Source organism: Tauraco erythrolophus, chromosome 15 (assembly GCF_009769465.1).
Source record: "Tauraco erythrolophus isolate bTauEry1 chromosome 15, bTauEry1.pri, whole genome shotgun sequence".
Lineage (NCBI taxonomy): Eukaryota > Metazoa > Chordata > Aves > Musophagiformes > Musophagidae > Tauraco > Tauraco erythrolophus.
The window spans coordinates 978,645-996,237 of NC_141479.1; the positions used below are offsets into that span (position 1 = coordinate 978,645).

Here is a 17,593-nt window from a genome sequence, read left to right on the forward strand (position 1 = left end):
GGGTGTAGGAAAACTGGAAGAGATGAAAAAGCTGCCAAGTTTGCCAGTGTTTGAGAGCTTCTGGAGCCTGGAAAGGAGACAGCGAAGGGCAACCTGCCTGAAATGCAGGTGGAAAGTAGTTGAGTGCTTCCAACAACCTGAAAGCAAACTCTGCTTGGTGGTGCTGGACAGTGTAACAAGGAGCGGTGGTTGCAAACCATAAACTGGGAGGTTCAGGTTGGACACACTGGAGAGTTTGGTTAGGGTTTTTTGGTGGTGGGTGTTTTTTTCTCTCCACCAGAAGATTGAAACCCTGGGAAACATTGCCTGGACAGTGTGAGATATCCATTCTTGGAGGCTTGGAAGACCACAAAGCTGTGGCTGATGCAATGCTGCTGGTAGTCCTGCCATGAGCATGAGGCTGAACTGGAAACCAGAGGATCTTTCCAATATGATTTTGGGACTTTTCCTATTTTTATTTTAATTCAAGGATGTCATGGAACGATTTGAACTGCGTAAAGGAAGGCTTTGGTGCCAAAACTAAACCCTCTGTGTTTCAAGCCTGGGCTCACATCTGGAATACACATTTTGAGTTGGACATAGCTGAATTTGGAGTGGAAAGTAAGGGGTAAAGAGTTCCAGTGAGATTATCTGAGCTGTGATGAAGATCCAAAATAAAATGGGGTAGGATTAGTCTGCCTTCTAGAGCACCTCAAGTCACTTGGCTGTGGGTCTTTGCTGTGTGTTAATAGAACATATTCAGAATTTCGGTAGCAGACTACAGACTATTTCATTTGCCTTAAATGTAGTCTAGGATTTTCCTGGTTTTTTAAGTACACTGCTCCTCTGAGCTGTGAAGACATAACGTGAAAGGAATAAAGAAGCAGTAACGTGTGACTTCATTGTGGGAGTTTGTCATATGTACAACAGCAAGTGTTTGGGGAAGAATTCCCTTTTGATCTTTTTTCATGTGTCCAGTCCTGAATTGCGTAAGGGGAAAATTCTCCTCAAGCCAAGGCACGAAGAGCTGTAGTGCAGCCTGGCTTTTCAGAAACTGAGGAAACCTACACTACAACTAGTCTGCTGGTAATGTGGTTTTCAAAGTGTGCTCGTGTCAGTAATGACATGTTCAAATTTTCTGTGGAAGCTACTTTTGCACCTTGCATCGGTGAGCTAAGAAGAGGAGAGCATAGGGCAACCGAGGGTGTACTAATTGCTTATTAATAGTGTTGATTAGAAGTGATTCAAGCTGAAATGATTCTTCCTGCCTGGTTGAAATGAAGCCGTTAGAGGAGCTGACATGAATATGACCAACTGATGTCATCTATCTGGACTTGTCCAAAGCATTTGACTGTCCTGCATGACATCTGTCTAAATTGGAGAGACATCGATTTGATGGATGGTCCACTTGGTGGATAAGGAACTGGCTGGATGGTCGCACTCAAAGAGTTGTGGTCAGCGGTTCAATGTCCAAGTGGAGGCCAGTGACGAGTGGTGTTCCTCAGGGGTCAGTACTGGGGTCGGTGCTGTTCAACATCGTTGTCAGCGACATGGACAGTGGGATCGAGTGCACCCTCAGCAAGTTTGCAGATGACACCAAGTTGTGTGGTGTGGTGCAACATGCTGGAGGGAAGGGATGCCATCCAGAGGGACCTGGACAGGCTGGAGAGGTGGGTCTGTGAGAACCTCATGAAGTTCAACAAGGCCAAGTGCAAGGTCCTGCATGTGGGTCAGGGCAATCCCAAGCACAAGTTCAGGCTGGGTGGAGAATGGATGGAGAGCAGCCCTGAGGAGAAGCTCAACATGAGCCAGCGCTGTGCGCTGGCAGCACAGAAAGCCACCTGTGTCCTGGGCTGCATCCAAAGCAGTGTGGGCAGCAGGTCGAGGAGGGGGATTCTGCCCCTCTGCTCTGCTCTGTTTCCGTTCCGGACCTGCAGGTACCTAGAGGCGCGCAGTTTGGGATGGCTGCAGTGGAGCCAACAATCAGCTCAGGTGAAACTCACGTCTGTTCGTTTTTTTATGGATCATCACAGCTTCAACTTCAACCCATCAACCCACATTGCTACCAGATATCCTTCCTAAACATTCAAGTGTATATCTAGGTGACAGTACCGATACTAAACAGCCACAGATGTAACATTGTGCAACTCTCCAAGTGCAAGGTCCTGCACGTGGGTCGGGGCAATCCCAAGCACAAGTACAGGCTGGGCGGAGAACGGATTGAGAGAAGCCCTGAGGAAAAGGACTTGGGAGTGCTGGTGGATGAGAAGCTCACCATGAGCTGGCACCGTGCGCTGGCAGCCCAGAGAGCCAACCGTGTCCTGGGCTGCATCCAGAGCAGCGTGGGCAGCAGGGCGAGGGAGGGGATTCTGCCCCTCTGCTCTGCTCTCCTGAGACCCCCCTGCAGTGCTGCCTTCAGCTCTGGGGTCCCCAACATCAGAAGAACATGGAGCTGCTGGAGCGGGTCCAGAGGAGGCCACGAAGATGATCCGAGGGCTGGGGCACCTCTGCTATGGAGACAGGCTGAGAGAGCTGGGGCTGTTCAGCCTGGAGAAGACTCTGGGGAGACCTTCCAGCAGCCTTCCAGTGCCTAAAGGGGCTACAAGAAAGCTGGAGAGGGGCTTTGGACAAGGGCATGTAGTGACAGGACACGGGGCAATGGCTTTAAACTGAAAGAGGGGGGGATTTAGATCAGGTATAAAGAAGAAATTCTTCCCTCAGAGGGTGGTGAGGCACTGGCACAGGTTGCCCAGAGAAGCTGTGTCTGCCCCATCCCTGGAAGTGTTCAAGGCCAGGTTGGATGAGGCTTTGAGCAACCTGGTGTAGAGGAAGGTGTCCCTGCCCATGGCAGGGGCATTGGAATGAGATTATCCTTGAGGTTCTTTCCAAACCATTTGATGATTCTATGAATTCATTCCAAGTTAGTCAAACGGAATGGCATTGATAAGGTGCTTTACAAAGTTGTATGTCAAACTTTAATGTACACTGTTCTGAATTTACTCACTTTTCCTAAAGATTCCTTCATGTCCATGAACCTACCAACTATTAAGCAGTAGTAGGACTATACTGGGATGTAAGTGTTATGTTTGATACCTAGGAAAACTGGAAAGGTATAAACCCGTGAGTTTCAGTGCAGAGGCCACCTCTTCAGGATGGAAGCATCTTTTCTGGGCAGATCTAATACAATCTCAGACAATACTTCCGAGCTAATTGGCACAACTGCTGTCACGTGCGCTGATGAACGAGACGGACAGCTGGTCTAATCCAGCATAACTGCCTGTGTTTACATGGTGCTGATTTTTATGGATCCTCTCCCTAATACGAAAGGAGCCATACATCAGTGTGACAAGAAGCTGCTCAGTTCATCAACCAGTTGAACAGGGACTTATTGGCACTTGTCCTGCTTTGAGGATTTTTCTTCCCTTCATTTGGCTACTGAGCACTTGACTTGCTCATCCTTCTGGCCTTACTTCTTGCCACTTGAATTTCTGGCTGTAATAGCTTCCTCATTCACTTTGTCCTGTATGGTTTGATAGTCATTTGATATCTCGCCTCTTCTCCCGACCCCGATCACAGTTTTGCAAGTTAGAGTCATACTCAGTTTACTTTCTTCAGTCAGAAATTGTCCTGTAGCCTGATGGTCTGTCTTGTCCTTCTCTGGCCTTTCCTTACTGTATCATTTTAATTTTTTTAAAAAAGAAATGCATGCAGGATTTGATCTGCGGGTGCTCTCTGTGCGTTTATGCTGCTGTTTACTTCTGGGTTTTGGTTCTCTGTTCTGTTCCTAATAACTGCTAACACTGTGCTTGCCTGGACAGCTTTGGAGCTCTGAGCTGGTTTAAAAAAAAAATAAATAAATTGTCCATCACAATTTCTGTATCACTTTCCTGAGACGTAATAGCTAATCTAGGGCCCTTCTTTGGTTTTCCTCTGTGGATTAGTGTACACTTACTGAAACTGCACTCCATCTGCACCATTTTATTTCCCAGATAGTTGTCACTGTGGAATCCCTGCAGTGGTTTTCCACTTGAGTGCTGCTTTTCCGTGCACTTGATGCCTACCAGTGCTCTGGCAGACTCGCTGTTTTGTGATAACTGATGTCCTTAAAGCCGACTTGTTTCCCATTCCATTAATCACTTACACGAATATAACTTTTTGAAGTAAAGGTGTTTTGGCTTATTTTGTAGTCTGCATTGCTTTTCAACCTTTCCACTCGCTTTTCCTGGTGGACAGCAGCAGAGCATTGAGAGCAACATTCAGCATTTTGACAGTTCCATGTGCTCCTCTGGCCGCTGCTCTTCAATGCTTTTTTGTGCATTTCCCCCATTTTCTGAAGCTGAATAGTCGTGTGCTGAAAGAATAGAGCCTAAAATCCTCCCAAAATGCTGACTTGAATACACTATGGTCAGTAGCAGAAGATTTTTTTGTGGCTTGGTCCTATGCGCTGTTGAGATTAAATCCTATTGTGTGATTTCCAGCTGATTTGGGAAACGTTTGTATTGTGTTGAGGCTTTAATTCCTGCATGGTGTCTCTGAGGAGACTGGTAAACATTAAGTGGGAGAACCAGTCTCCCTCTAATATTATTTTCTACTTTTGTAGTTACAATAAATACAGTGCAGACACTATAACCTGCCTGGATGAATTGGCAAAGGCAGAAGTTGAGGCGCTGCTGCAGAGATCCCTGTGCTTGCAACATCTCGTCACAGCTACAGCAGATACTTCACTCCCTTTGAGCTCCTCCTGGACAGCAGGAGTACTGAACCTGCTCTGGGAAAGCTTCCAAAGCCCAAATCGTTCCTCAGATCAGTCCGGCAGCATCACTGGTACTGACTTCTACAGCAACTCCATTCTGTCATTGAAGTACAGCAGCTACAAACTAATTTTAAATCACTTGGGTTTGTGGTTGGTTCCTGGGCAAGGCCCGAAGGAGATTAGTGATTCAGCACCGAGGTGGGCTGCTCGTAGTGTGGTGAAGCTGCTGGGGTGAGATGTCTGCAAGCCTGCCAGAAACCCCCGACTTCAGATGCTGTTGCAGGATGTCTGTGTCATCGGGCTCTAGGTGTTTGTCTGCAGAGCACCTTGGAACAAAACCTGTGGTTGTGTTGGTGTCCCTTGAGGTACCAGGCATCTTACAGCATGTGACATCACTGTAACATTAGCTTTTAAGTTTCAGAATACAATTCTCAAAAAAGAGCTTTTTGAAATTTCTTTTTCTTCTCTTTCTACAGGCTGATGAAGACCCTATCATGGGATTCCACCAGATATTTCTATTAAAGAACATCAACGATGCCTGGGTTTGCACCAATGACATGTTCAGGCTAGCGTTGCACAACTTTGGCTGAGCTGGCAACACTGAGGCACCCGTGCTTTTTTTTTCTTTTTATTTTTTTTCTCCTTTCCTCTTACTGGTATTATTCACACTCACGGAACATTCCAAATATCATACACAAACCTGCAGCACTGCAGAGCGTGAGCAAGCAAGACCTGTGACCTGCCCTTCTGCTGAGTTTACATTGTCACTAGATGAGTTTCTTGTGCATGATGTTTGGAAGTTAGACTTAGCTGCATTTGACAAGAGAAATTTGTGTTGTACCAGCATGCCTCGGAAAGAATTTATAATGCAAAAGGTTGTTGTTTATGTACTGACAAGATGCTCTATAACCCAAAGAAATGAAAGAACAGCAGCCTGTACAGCCCAGATATTGATTTGTTCAGATGTTTCAATGCTACGTTACACAATAAAACCATAAGATTTTCTTAACAGTTTAAATTGTCTTACTGAGTTGGATATGGAGTATATGGTACCGCTTGCTTTGGATACCCTCTGCCTGCCTGGGAAACGTTCACAGACCTAAAACTCTCAAACTGAGGAGCACGTGATAGTTTTGCTGATGAAGGCAGTCCAGGTGTGCCCTTGGCCGTGCAACTTCTTTCCCCTCCTCTCAGCAGCTTTTGTAACAGGCTCATGGCTCAGTTTTTAAACATCGACAGGTTCGTTCTCACCTGTTGTGTTTTACCAAGGCGAAAGCCTCAAATAATACACAAGGATGACAACAGTCGTGGTAGCCTGTGGCTAATCTTCATGACGTACATTACGTTCAACCCCAAAGCTAAACAGGATGCTGTATTTTAGTATTAGATATATGTATCTATTTCATGTATTAGATATAAGGAAGAAATTTTTCACTCTGCTGGTGGTGGTGAAATTTTTCACATCTGGAAGAGGGTGAGGCACTGGCACAGCTTGCCCAGAGAAGCTGTGGATGCCCAGTCCCCGGCAGTGTTCAAGGCCAGGCTGGATGAGGCTTTGAGCAACCTGGTGTAGTGGAAGGTGTCCCTGCCCATGGCAGGGGGGTTGGAACTAGATGATCTTGAAAGGTCCCTTCCAACCCAAACCATTCCATGATTTTCTTCACGGGCAGAGGCACAGGGTGTTGATCCAGCACTGCCCTCCTGGAGTTTGTCTCCAGCTCTAAAGCCCTGGCCAGAGTCACGCTCTGTGGTGCCTTTCCAGCATCCCTGCGTCACAGCTGGGCTGGTCGGTAGCGCTGCGTTGGCCATGCGGGTTTTTACGATGCCGTTGGCTGTCGTGTGTCCTCCTCCCTGGAGGTGGCGGTGCTCCACCAGCAAAGGGATTTATTAAATTAATCTTTCCAGCATATGAGATGGCACAGGAGCAGAATCACATTCGTTTTACCTTCAGACCTGCCTCAGTCATTGGGCGCAGGTTTTCAAGGGCTTGGCACGCCTTGCTGAGCTCACTCCAAGTACAGGAACTTGGCATTTCTGGTTTTGATGCTTTTGAGGAAAGCCCGGGGTGAGGTGTGCTCAAGCTGCTTACTTCTCAAATCTGGCTGCTTTGGCCTTTGAATTGGAATGGAGCTTTCTTGGAAGTTAGAGCCCTCCTGTTCGGTATTGCAGCGTTCTCATCTGTTCCCCGTTTCAAGCACAGGGCTCTTCTCCTGTCGTCGCTTCTGTGCTGTGAAAGTCGCGCTCAACATGAATCGCTTGGAGAGGTGACCTCTGCCAGTGGGAAGAGGCATTCTGCATGGTCACTGCTAGGCAAGGATCCTTACGTTGTAGGCTCCGGGTCTAAAGGAAGCCTGGCAGAGGCGGGAGGATCCCAGAATAGACCTGTCTTCTGAACCTTGCCCCACAGAAGGATCCGGTCTGCCAGGTCAGGGGAGTCCTGTGAGTAATGAGCTTACTAAGCCAAGAGAGCTTGCTTAAAAGTCAGGTTCAAGGAACGATACATGTGGCAGGTGATAGATAGACAACTATCTAAAACGAGATTCTTTTAGGCCACTAAAAGTTGAAAGCAGTTATCCTCCAAAATAAGTCGTGTAGATCCTTCTGGGGCTCTTTTTCCTGCTTTTTTTCACAGAGTCGTTCACTCCTGGTTCCTTACCTGGAGGAGACAAACTCTATGATGTTTCTAAACCAGCATTGCTTAATATTTTTGACTTCTGCAGGTCCCTTTTCAGCCCAACTACAGGTGGAGTGGCTGCCTCAACTCTTCGTGTCTTGTGCCCACCCAACAGCCTCCTCCCGAGCTCGGACGCCTCCGGGGCACAGCGGGCGGGCCGGGCAGCGGGAAGAGATGATTTTTCCACCCAGACAACCCCCCGTAACCCTTTATGAGTGACCCTTTCGGTACCGCCTCCCGGGATCGGGCCCGGCGGCCGTTCAACCGGCCGTAACGCCGGGGACACCGACAGCTGCCCCGAGGGGGCCCGGCCGGGTGCAGGTGCCCGGGCTGGCGGCAGCGGGCGGCGGGCGGGGCCAGCGCAGCCCCGGCCCCGCGGGGAGGAGGAGGAAGAGGAGGGCGGTGGGAGGGGCCCTCCGCCCCGCCCCGCCCGGAACGCTCCGTCCCGGCGGCGGTTTCCGCCCGGCGCACCAGGCCCGGGCCGGAGGCGGAAGCGCGGGCGGCGGGGCCGAGCCGGGGCGGCGCGCTGGCGGTTGTGAGGGTGGCGGCGGGCGGCGGGCTGGGCCCCATGGCCTCCTCCTCCAGCATCGACATCGAGGACGCGACCCAGCATCTGCGGGACATCCTCAAGCTGGACCGGCCGGGCGGTGAGCGGGCGGGGCCGGGGGGGCGCGGGAGGCCGGCGGCGGGCCGGGCCGCGGCGGAGCGGAGCGGATCCCGCCGCACCGGGCCCGCGGCTGCCGGACCCTCCTCAGGCGCTTCTCCGCCACCGCTCCGCCGTCCGTCAGGCTGCCGCGCTCCGGGGCCGGGCTCGTCTCCCGCGGGGCGCCGGTGGCATCGCCCTTCGCCGGCCCCGGGGCGAGCGGGGCCCGCCCGGCCCGGCCTCTCGCCCCGCAGCCCGGGCGCCGGCGGGAGGGCCGTACCCGCCGGGGAGGAAGAGGAGGCGGCGGCCCGGCATGCGGACCCGCGCTCGTGGGAGAGGATTCCGGGCGCGGAGTGGAGCCGGAACGGACCCAAAACTCGCGGCTGCTGTGGGTCTCGGGGCTCTTTGTATCCGAGAGCTGTTAGAGGCATAGGATCATGGAATGGTTTGGATGGGAAGGGACCTCAAAGACCATCTAGTTCCAACCCCCCTGCCATGGGCAGGGACACCTTCCACTACACCAGGTTGCCCAAAGCCTCATCCAACCTGGCCTTGAACACTTCCAGGGATGGGGCAGCCACAGCTTCTCTGGGCAGCCTGTGCCAGTGCCTCACCACCCTCAGAGGGAAGAATTTCTTCCTTAGATCCCATCGAAATCTCCCCTCTTCCAGTTTAAAGCCATTGCCCCATGTCCTGTCACTACATGTCCTGTTGCTGCTGAGAGCTCAACAGCACCCACCTCCTCGACCCCAGTCTCCCTCTTGTATTAAGAATACTTTTCCCCAGAATGTCTGGCAGGGCTCAGTGGAAGAGGCTGTCAGGCCTGTCTGAGATCAGTTCCATCCTCAAATTTAATGATCTGAAAGGGACTGAGACCGTGAATATTTTGGAAAAAAAGCCCACAACAACATAGCCTGTGGGTAGAGGCCAGAATTACGCCCGTGTTGTGCTCCCGTTGGGGAAAAGTCAGGAGTAACGAAGCTTTTAAGTGTCCAGAGAGTCAGCATGAACGCGGTACTTCCGAAGCAACTGCCACGTGTGCTGCTTTCTCTTGGCCCAAAGGATGAGGGGTTGGATGCGGGATTGTTGTGGGAGGTGTGGAGAGACGCAGGGGGTGATGGAGCGAACCTGCGGGAAGCCAGCTTTGTTAGTTTTACCACCCGTAGCAAAACTTCCCATTGCTTGAAGCAGTTCCTCTTGCTTCTGGAGCACTGGGGTGCTCCCGGATTATAATTTTGATAAGAAAACACATTTTTTCCTTTACAGTACAGCGCTCCATACTTGAGAGACTGAACGGGGAACTCCGTGCAGGGCTGGGGAGCAGAGTTTCACAAGCAGCTTCTGAAGCGAAAGGATGTGTCATGGTTGGGAAATGGTTGGAGTTGTTTCTGTTCTCTCAAAGCGACTTGACTTTCCTCTGAAGCAGCTTCTCTTCCTTGTTGAAGCGAAGGAGTTTTTTTACGAAGTATGGCTTATTCCCTGTCATTTTTCTTCTCTCCTGTTCGATCTCTTTATACCTTCTCTGTCAGCTTTAGTGCATGAGAAGGCAGCTGAGAGGAAAAGGAGCAAATGGACAGTAAGTCAAACAGTAAGGAACTTGTGGCTGTTCTCAGCAGAAATTGCTGCCTGGGTAGGAGCAAATGGACTTGAAAGAACCAGACGTAGTAGAGTGAAGAGCAGGAGTCCTTGTTTGTTCACTGAAAGCCTCTGAAAATCCTGTTGGGATGTCAGAGGAAAGGGAAGCTGGAGGAGAAGTTGTAGATGCCCCATCCCTGGCAGCGTTCAAAGCCAGGTTGGATGGGGCTTTGGGCAACCTGGTGTAGTGGAGGGTGTCCCTACCCATGGCAGGGGGGTTGGAACTAGATGATCTTTGAGGTTCCTTCCCACCCAAACCATTCCGTGATTCTATGATCCTTCAAGGCTTTTGAACGAGAATAGGAGCTGCCTCACGGATTGCATGTGCAGGGCTGGTCTTGTCTGGCGTAAAGTTGCTGTAGTCAAGGTCCTCTCTAGTTCTAGTTTCTGTTATGCCCTGGGTTTCACTTACACATTTTAATACCCAGCAGAGACCAGTGTAGCTGCTTTCCAAGGTTACTACCACGAAGAAAGTTTTGCAGTACTAGGTGCGCGTAGCTATGAGCAGCATTGTGTTACTCTGGGTGCTGTCCAGGCACGTAACAAGAAACACTCCCCGCTTTAAAGAGTTTACAACTGTCACAATGCTTTTTTAATTCTGGTTTCGGAGATCACAAAAATGCAATCCCCCATCCCAGTCTCTCTTAACACAATTTTCTCCCAGTTTCGGCAAACATCGTCCATCGCTTCAGTAGCCCTTGCTGGTTTTTGACGCCGTGCCCCCAGCGAGGGGCTGCTGCGCCACCAAACTGTGGCCCTTCCAGCTGGGGCACGTAGACAGGCTGTCGATGGCAGCGTGTTGTGGGGGACAGGCGTGTTGTACTGGGGTTGTGGGCAGGATCCTCCAGTCCGTGCTGAAATCTCTGCTGATAACCAGGTGTTACGTGGTTTTCTCCTGAGGTGTTTGTCAGGATAGCCACCGCTTAGCACAGCGTAGTGTCCCTGATGTGGGGCGGGAGCAGGGAGAGTTCAATATCCCAGCTCTGCTTTCTCCTCCTTTCCTGCTCTTTAAAAAGGGAAGGAATGCAGCCTCACTTCTTTCCCTTTGAAGACCTCGATCTCCCAGCCTAGGTTAACGTTTTGGTTTTGTTCATGGACCTACTAAACACAGAGCCTCTTCCCTTCTTTTATACCTTCAGGATTGTGTGCAGGCAGCACCTATGCTTGTCTGACTTCCATTCCCAAACTTCAGTGTACTGTTGTTGTGCCCATCCACCTCTGGGGAATATTTCCTCCTTCCCTTTCCCGTGGAGCAAACGTCACTGTCCTGCTCTCCATAAAAGAGCAGAGATACTTGTATGAGCTGTTCCTGTTGCTGCGGATAGAGCGAAGGCTGTGTCGTCTTTCTCTGGCAGCCTCGATGCTTTTTCCATAGTGAATGTTTTCCTGCTTTTGGTCACAGAGGATAAATTACAGTCGATGGAAGTTGCAGCAACTTCCAAAGCAGCGCTGTAGGATTAAGGGACACGTCTTATTCTTGCAACAGCAAGCACAGCACAGATGGGTTAGGTGGTTACAGGGTCCCTTCCCTGGCCTGAAGTTTCCTTGTGCTGTGTGAGTGCTGCTGCTGTTCTCTTCATGCGGTGCAGGTAAACTGAGGTGAGCACCTAAACGGGCTCTGCGTCAGGATGCTCTGTCGCCCAAACGGGCTCTGCATCAGGATACCCTGTCACCCAAACGGGCTCTGCATCAGGATGCTCTGTCGCCCAAACGGGCTCTGTGTCGGGATGCTCTGTCACCCAAACGGGCTCTGCATCGGGATGCTCTGTCACCCAAACGGGCTCTGTGTCGGGATGCTCTGTCACAGCATGGGCTTTTCGTGTCCGTAGCATAGCTGCTGATTTAATGGCTTTGTCCATAAACAGGCAAGTTTTAAATATTCTTCTAGCAAATGAACAATGGTCGCAGTTATTTCTGTAGGCAGCAGCACTCATGTCGATACGTCGAAGCCAGTTTGGTAACTGGAAGCCTGCCTTGCTTCCGGACGACGTGCCTCTTGCCCGCAGTTACGGTTAGGTGTGTTCCGTGTGCCAGGAGCAGGGGAGCTTTTGCTCCTGGGAGCAGCCATTTCGCAAGAGCGCATCAGCAGCAGTTGTTACCTGGCAACAGTGCACCAAATTTCAGTTTTCCAAACCAGTGAAAATTTCAGGCGCTGATTTTGCTGCGACTGGAGGCTTCGACTTCAGCGCGTGGACGTGTAAGTGCAGGCGGACTGCGCGTGGTCTCCAGCAGGGATCATCAGCTCTTCTCTCTTAGTGGAGAGAAGAGTCTCCTTCACCCCCTGCTGCATCTGTCACCTTCTAAAAGCCTTCAGAAGGCACGGAGGCCACCAGGCAGCTTGTGCTGGGCCAAACAGATGAAGGCAGGTTACTCCTCAAAGCGGAGCTGAAATGCCAAACGAGTGGTTGCTTCGCACAAAACTCAAGTGCTGTAGACTTGTATGTGTGTTGTCAGCCAAGGGAAAAACACGGGAATCCTGTAGGCACAGCTGCACAGTTTCGTAGCGAAGTTACTCCAACATGGAATCATGGAATGGTTTGGGTTGGAAGGGACCTCAAAGACCATCCAGTTCCAACCCCCCTGCCATGGGCAGGGACACCTTCCACTACACCAGGTTGCCCAAAGCCTCATCCAACCTGGCCTTGAACACTTCCAGGGATGGGGCATCCACAGCTTCTCTGGGCAACCTGTGCCAGTGCCTCACCACCCTCAGAGGAAAAAATTTCTGCCTTATATCCAATCTAAATCTGCCCTGTTTCAGTTTAAAGCCATTGCCCCTTGTCCTGTCACTACACGCCCTTGTAAAAACTCCCTCTCCAGCTTTCCTGTAGCCCCTTTAGGTACTGGAAGGCTGCTATAAGATCACCCCGGAGCCTTCTCTTCTCCAGGCTGAACAGCCCCAACTCTCTCAGCCTGTCTCCGTAGCAGAGGTGCTCCAGCCCTCGCATCATCTTCCTGGCCTCCTCTGGACCCGCTCCAACAGCTCCATGTCCTTCTTGTGTTGGGGACCCCAGAGCTGAATGCAGCACTGCAGGGGGTTCTCAGGAGAGCAGAGCAGAGGGGCAGAATCCCCTCCCTGACCTGCTGCCCACGCTGCTTTGGATGCAGCCCAGGACACAGTTGGCTTTCTGGGCTGCCAGCGCACGGTGCCGGCTCATGTTGAGCTTCTCACCCACCAGCACTCCCAAGACCTTTTCCTCAGGGCTGCTCTCAATCCATTCTCCGCCCAGCCTGTACTTGCACTTGTGATTGCCCCAACCCATGTGCAGGACCTTGGCCTTGGCCTTGTTGAACTTCGTGGTCAGATCTCGCAGTCAGAGGCCAGTTTTGGAAAGTAACAGATGTGTTATTTCCAGCTGACCCCAGAAGTTGCAGCTAACCACCACTGGATTGCTGGACTTCAGGTATCTGTCTGCAGGCACCAGGGTTAGAAATGCCCCGTCAAGAACCCTTTGGTCTGGCACTTGATTCGGGACATCTGAATTACGAGCTTAGTCTTTCTGATCCCAGGCTGTTTGCTCCTTGAACCTGGTAGATTCCTTGTACCTGTTCTTTGGTTGTTTTTTTTCTGGTCTGCTGGGATTGCTAGCGTAAGAAGAGAGCTACAACTTCACTAGTCTGGGGAGATAAGTTTCTTCTGTGGAAGGTCTCTTACATATTCTTTTTGGAGAAGACTACTTTTCCCAAGCAATTCAGTGTATTCTACCTGCTAGACCAGTAGAACGTGGCAAAAACCATCTGGAGGTAGCATATTTCACGTGGTGCTATTTCTTTTAAAAGGCTGTTGTGCTCACTCGGTCATGCTTCTCTCTAGGTTCGGTGAATGAGAACCAGAGACCCTCAAATTCGTATAACGGAGACCTAAATGGACTGCTGGTGCCTGATCCCATCGTGGCCGGAGATGGACCTTCTCTGGCTAAGCCGGTGCATCGCAGCATTTCTCTGGGAGCTCTGCAGGAGAAGCAAGTCATGTAAGTTTTGTCAAAGAAAGGCTGAAAGTGGATAGAAAACTGTTAAAAATTGGTTCTGATGAGCCTGGACAAGCGTGCTGGGAAGCTGGCAGAGAGTTTTATGTTGAGTGCAGGTGGCAGCTGTGAGTCCATGCTGGTGGTCAGAGCTTTTGTAGCTTTTGTGAGGCTCATGCATGGAGAATGCCATCCTTGCTGCTCAGGAACCGAAGAACACCAGCAGAGCTGTTTAGAGAGAAGGGGAGCAGGACTGGTCGCATGGTGGACATTGCAAGTGAGGATGGAGGTAAATTAGCAGGGCTCAGGGTGAAACTTAGTGTTCTCCTGTAGACATCCAGCTGGGCTCCTTCAGGGACCCACGTTACCTGAGCGGTAACGTGTGCCAGTTTGCGGTACGGCAGACCTCGCACTTGTCCAAGTACTTCTCTCCACATAACTTAAAACAGGACAAATAATCCCGAGCCAGATTTCTACCTGACTCTCCGTAGAGTTGTGTGGATACATGAGTGTGTTTTGGGCAGTGCATGTGCTTTTACTGGTTATGTGCATGTAGAACACTTCAGATTTGTCATGGGAGTAAAAATACAAATACACATCAGTCTGGTTAGTGTAACGCTTGGCTTCGTGCACGGATTCTTAACATCAGAACTTGTGTAAATGGCTTTTGTTTGGGTTCTCTGGTCATAGTTTTGAGAGAAGATGCTGTGAGAGCCACGAGCAGCGTGCGCTGCTGTTGGTGAGGTTCAACTGGTTGCCTTTGGTCTCTTTGCACCTTCCAACGTTGGGTAGTAGTCAAGGCAACTGTGACCAAATGGAGGTCTGTGCTCAATATTCGACTGGAGGGTTTTGAAGCTGAGCAAACCAGCTGTTTGGCTCTCTCAAACCTGTGACACATGGGGAAGGGAGACTCTTAACTGAAAGTAGTTTCTGTTCTTGGTTGTTCAACTCAGACCTCCTAAATGCACAGATGCTCTGGCATTGCTGTTAAAATTATGAGTAGCAAATATCTGACCTCTGTCCTCTTCCTGTGAGTCCTGTCTGATTTTCCCCCTCCTCCCCCTTTGTTTTTCTCAAAAGCTGCCTTTCCGGTGATGACAGCTCCACTTGCATAGTGATATCAGCAAAAGATGTGGAGATAGTGGCCAGCAGTGATTCCAGCATCACCAGTAAGGCCAGAGGGAGTAACAAGGTAAGGAGCAAGAGAAAGCGTAGTTCTAGCTCTTTTTCAGTCACATCAGCTCATGCATGAATATTTTAAACAGAAATTACTGTATTATTTCCTGTGTTATAGGAGCTTGTCATTAGGTAGAGGCTTCTCAAAGAGCTCAACACAGGGGGGGAATAATTGGGGTGGTATCTTGTAGCTCATTGTTACTGTTATTCCAGAGGCCGGCCAAGTTATCTTCTGATTTTCAGGAATAAGTCCACGAAGTAAGCTGTAGGTTTTTGAGAAGGTGGCCTTCCTTCACAAACAAGCTTTTCCTGCTCCTTGTTTCTTCACTGGAAGGCCTTCACTACGGAGGGAGGGTTGGCCGTGGTCGTTTGCTAGCCTCAGTCCTGCCAGGCTCCACTCTGCAGATCGGAGCTGCAGCAGAACCAGTATGCTGAGCTTAGAACTAGCAGAGTACAAGACATGCTCAGAGCAAATGCTGGTAATGAGGAGACAACTCTGGTCTTGACCCTCTCAGCACTTTTCCATATTATATCATTTTGTTCCTTAATGATGTGAATTAAAGGACCACAGAGATTGTCAATGAATACCGTACCATGTTATCGTTTTTTTCATAGATAATACTGAAGATAAAAATGAAAGGAAGGATCACTGCCATAATTTCCATAGTACTTCTTAATTCTTTGCTCACAGAGGCAATGCTTATCTGACAAGACCAGGACTCTAGGCTTTCTTGGAAAGCAGCATTAAAACCAAACAGCAGTTGCCCACGCAGCAAATATATTTCTGTATTTCAAAAAAGCTTCCAAGAACTGGGATTCCGGACGCAGTGCTAATAAAGAGGTGGAGGCTGCTGTGCTGTAGTTGCAGGGTAGAACGTTGTTGTGCAGTGTGACAAATTCGGGAAGTTGCAATCCTCCTTGCAATGGAAGGAAACGTTCATCAGCCTCCAGGACTCGGGATGTTCAGGGCTTTGCTACCTGGCGTTCAACGTGCAATTCCTCTTACCAACTGCTGCTTCTAACAGTTTCCTGTTAAGCATCACAGATCTTCCCTAGGGGAAAATATATATTTGGCAGGTTTGTTCTGGGAAAAAGTTAATTCCTGACATTTCTGATGTTTTGTTTTCTTTTTCTTGAGCAGGTGAAAATACAGCCTGTTGCTAGATATGACTGGGAGCAGAAATACTATTGTGGCAACCTGATAGCTGTTTCAAACTCCTACCTGGCTTATGCCATTAGAGGTGAGAGACCTTCTTGTCTTGGATGTGACTTGTATTATTTAGTAACACTCTGTGTTATCTTTAAAAGAGGCAAAGTTTGCATCAGAAGAAGATAACTGGCCGTAATTGAAATGCTTGTAATACCAAGATCAGGATGCTGTTGGAGTGGGAATATGAGTGAAGCTGGAGCTACAGGGGAGAGAAGGGTTGGTGGTGTAGGAGAGTTTCTGCTGAGAAAGAAAACTTTTCTGAAGTTAGAAATAAAAGGAAGAAAAGGACTGCGTGGGGATGGAGGAGAAGTTGAAGGACTACGTTGGTTTCACCGGACACTAAGCTGATGTTCAGATTACTCCTCTAATTAAATATTTCGGCAGTAAACAAGCTTCTCTGTAGCTGAGCACAGAAGCAGCCCCGCGGTAATTTGAGCAGATCAATGCTTGCAGTGGGTTCGCTTGCATAAATCTGGAGTGAAGTTTAAGGCTAAATTTAGAGGAGCCAGAGCGCGATGCAGGTGCAGTGTGTTTTGTGGGAGGAAGGGAGAGAAATGCAGAAGAACGCAGGGAAACGTTCTTACACCACACGTACGGCACGAGTGAGCACTTAGTCATCCACAGTGCCTCCTTCTGCTCTCGTGTAAGCACACGGTGTTTGGGGCTTCCTCAGCTCTCCCCTCTCTTCTCAGTTCCAGCACCCATCACTTGCCCTGTCCTTCTATGAAATCTCCTACTCCGCTTCTGGGTTTTGTCCTGGCTGGTGTAATTTTAGAGCAGCTTTAGGGTGTCTCACCTCTTTTTAAAGTATTAAACCTTGGGTGCAGTGACGGTGTGGAAAGCTGAGTGGTCTGCAAGGACTGGCTGGGGCATCAGGAAGTGGAAACAACGGGGTCTCCGTAAGACTGCCTGCTTTACTGCGATGTTTGTCTGAAATGGGGAAGTTGGAAACTTTGCTTGGGATGTGCACGCTCTAAAGTGTGTTCTTTTCTGTCGTGCAACCCAAAAAGCAGAGTTTTTTCGCCAGGTGAATGTTTATGCTTTTGGCATGCCCTTACAGAAGATGTGTTTGAGCTACCTGCCTCTCAGTGACTCCTTTTCTCCAGTTGCTGAAAATGAAATTGCAATTCAAATCAATTCCCTGTCCCTGGAGATCCATCTTGGAGGTTTGGTAGCTTTGTCGCCAGCCTGAGATAAAGATTTAGGCCTTGAGTTTAATGAAGGCATCTTTCATGAGAACGATCCTGGGAATCATGAGAAGTCAACTTCTGTTGACTTTCTAAGTCAAGCAGCGTAGAATTTGTGGTGCTCAAGAGATTGTAGAAGATAGAGGCAATTAAGCTGCCCCTTACAAGGCAGGTGAACTCCTTCTTGATGCTGCTGTTCCACTCTTCTGCACCAAAGCTGAAAAGTGCAGTGAGTATTTGTGCATTTATCCTGGGTCTGAAAAGGGCTTTTTAACACGATACCTATTGACACGGGTGTTCAGTGTGTTGCAGTGACAGCTGATGGTGGGAAGGGTGCTGGAAAGGACAAGCTGCCAGCTGGAAGCAGAGGT

At 49.7% G+C, this 17,593-nt stretch overlaps 2 protein-coding genes across 5 annotated transcripts in view; both read left to right on the plus strand.

Annotated features, from left to right (window-relative positions):
• NUTF2 (nuclear transport factor 2) overlaps window positions 1–5,743 on the plus strand; it is a 28,669-nt gene extending 22,926 nt beyond the window's left edge. For all 4 annotated transcript variants that reach the window (XM_086620999.1, XM_086621000.1, XM_086621002.1 and 1 more), the window contains one exon: window positions 5,209–5,743. In XM_086620999.1, coding sequence (XP_086477125.1) covers window positions 5,209–5,322 — 114 coding nt within the window. In that variant the 3' untranslated portion in view covers window positions 5,323–5,743. The remainder of the gene's footprint in view (window positions 1–5,208) is intronic.
• Window positions 5,744–7,971: 2,228 nt separating this feature from the next.
• EDC4 (enhancer of mRNA decapping 4) overlaps window positions 7,972–17,593 on the plus strand; it is a 39,338-nt gene continuing 29,716 nt past the window's right edge. Inside the window, 4 exon segments of the mRNA XM_086620864.1 lie at window positions 7,972–8,053; window positions 13,499–13,655; window positions 14,730–14,841; window positions 15,967–16,066. Of these exon segments, the coding sequence (XP_086476990.1) occupies window positions 7,975–8,053; window positions 13,499–13,655; window positions 14,730–14,841; window positions 15,967–16,066 (448 nt within the window). The 5' untranslated portion in view covers window positions 7,972–7,974.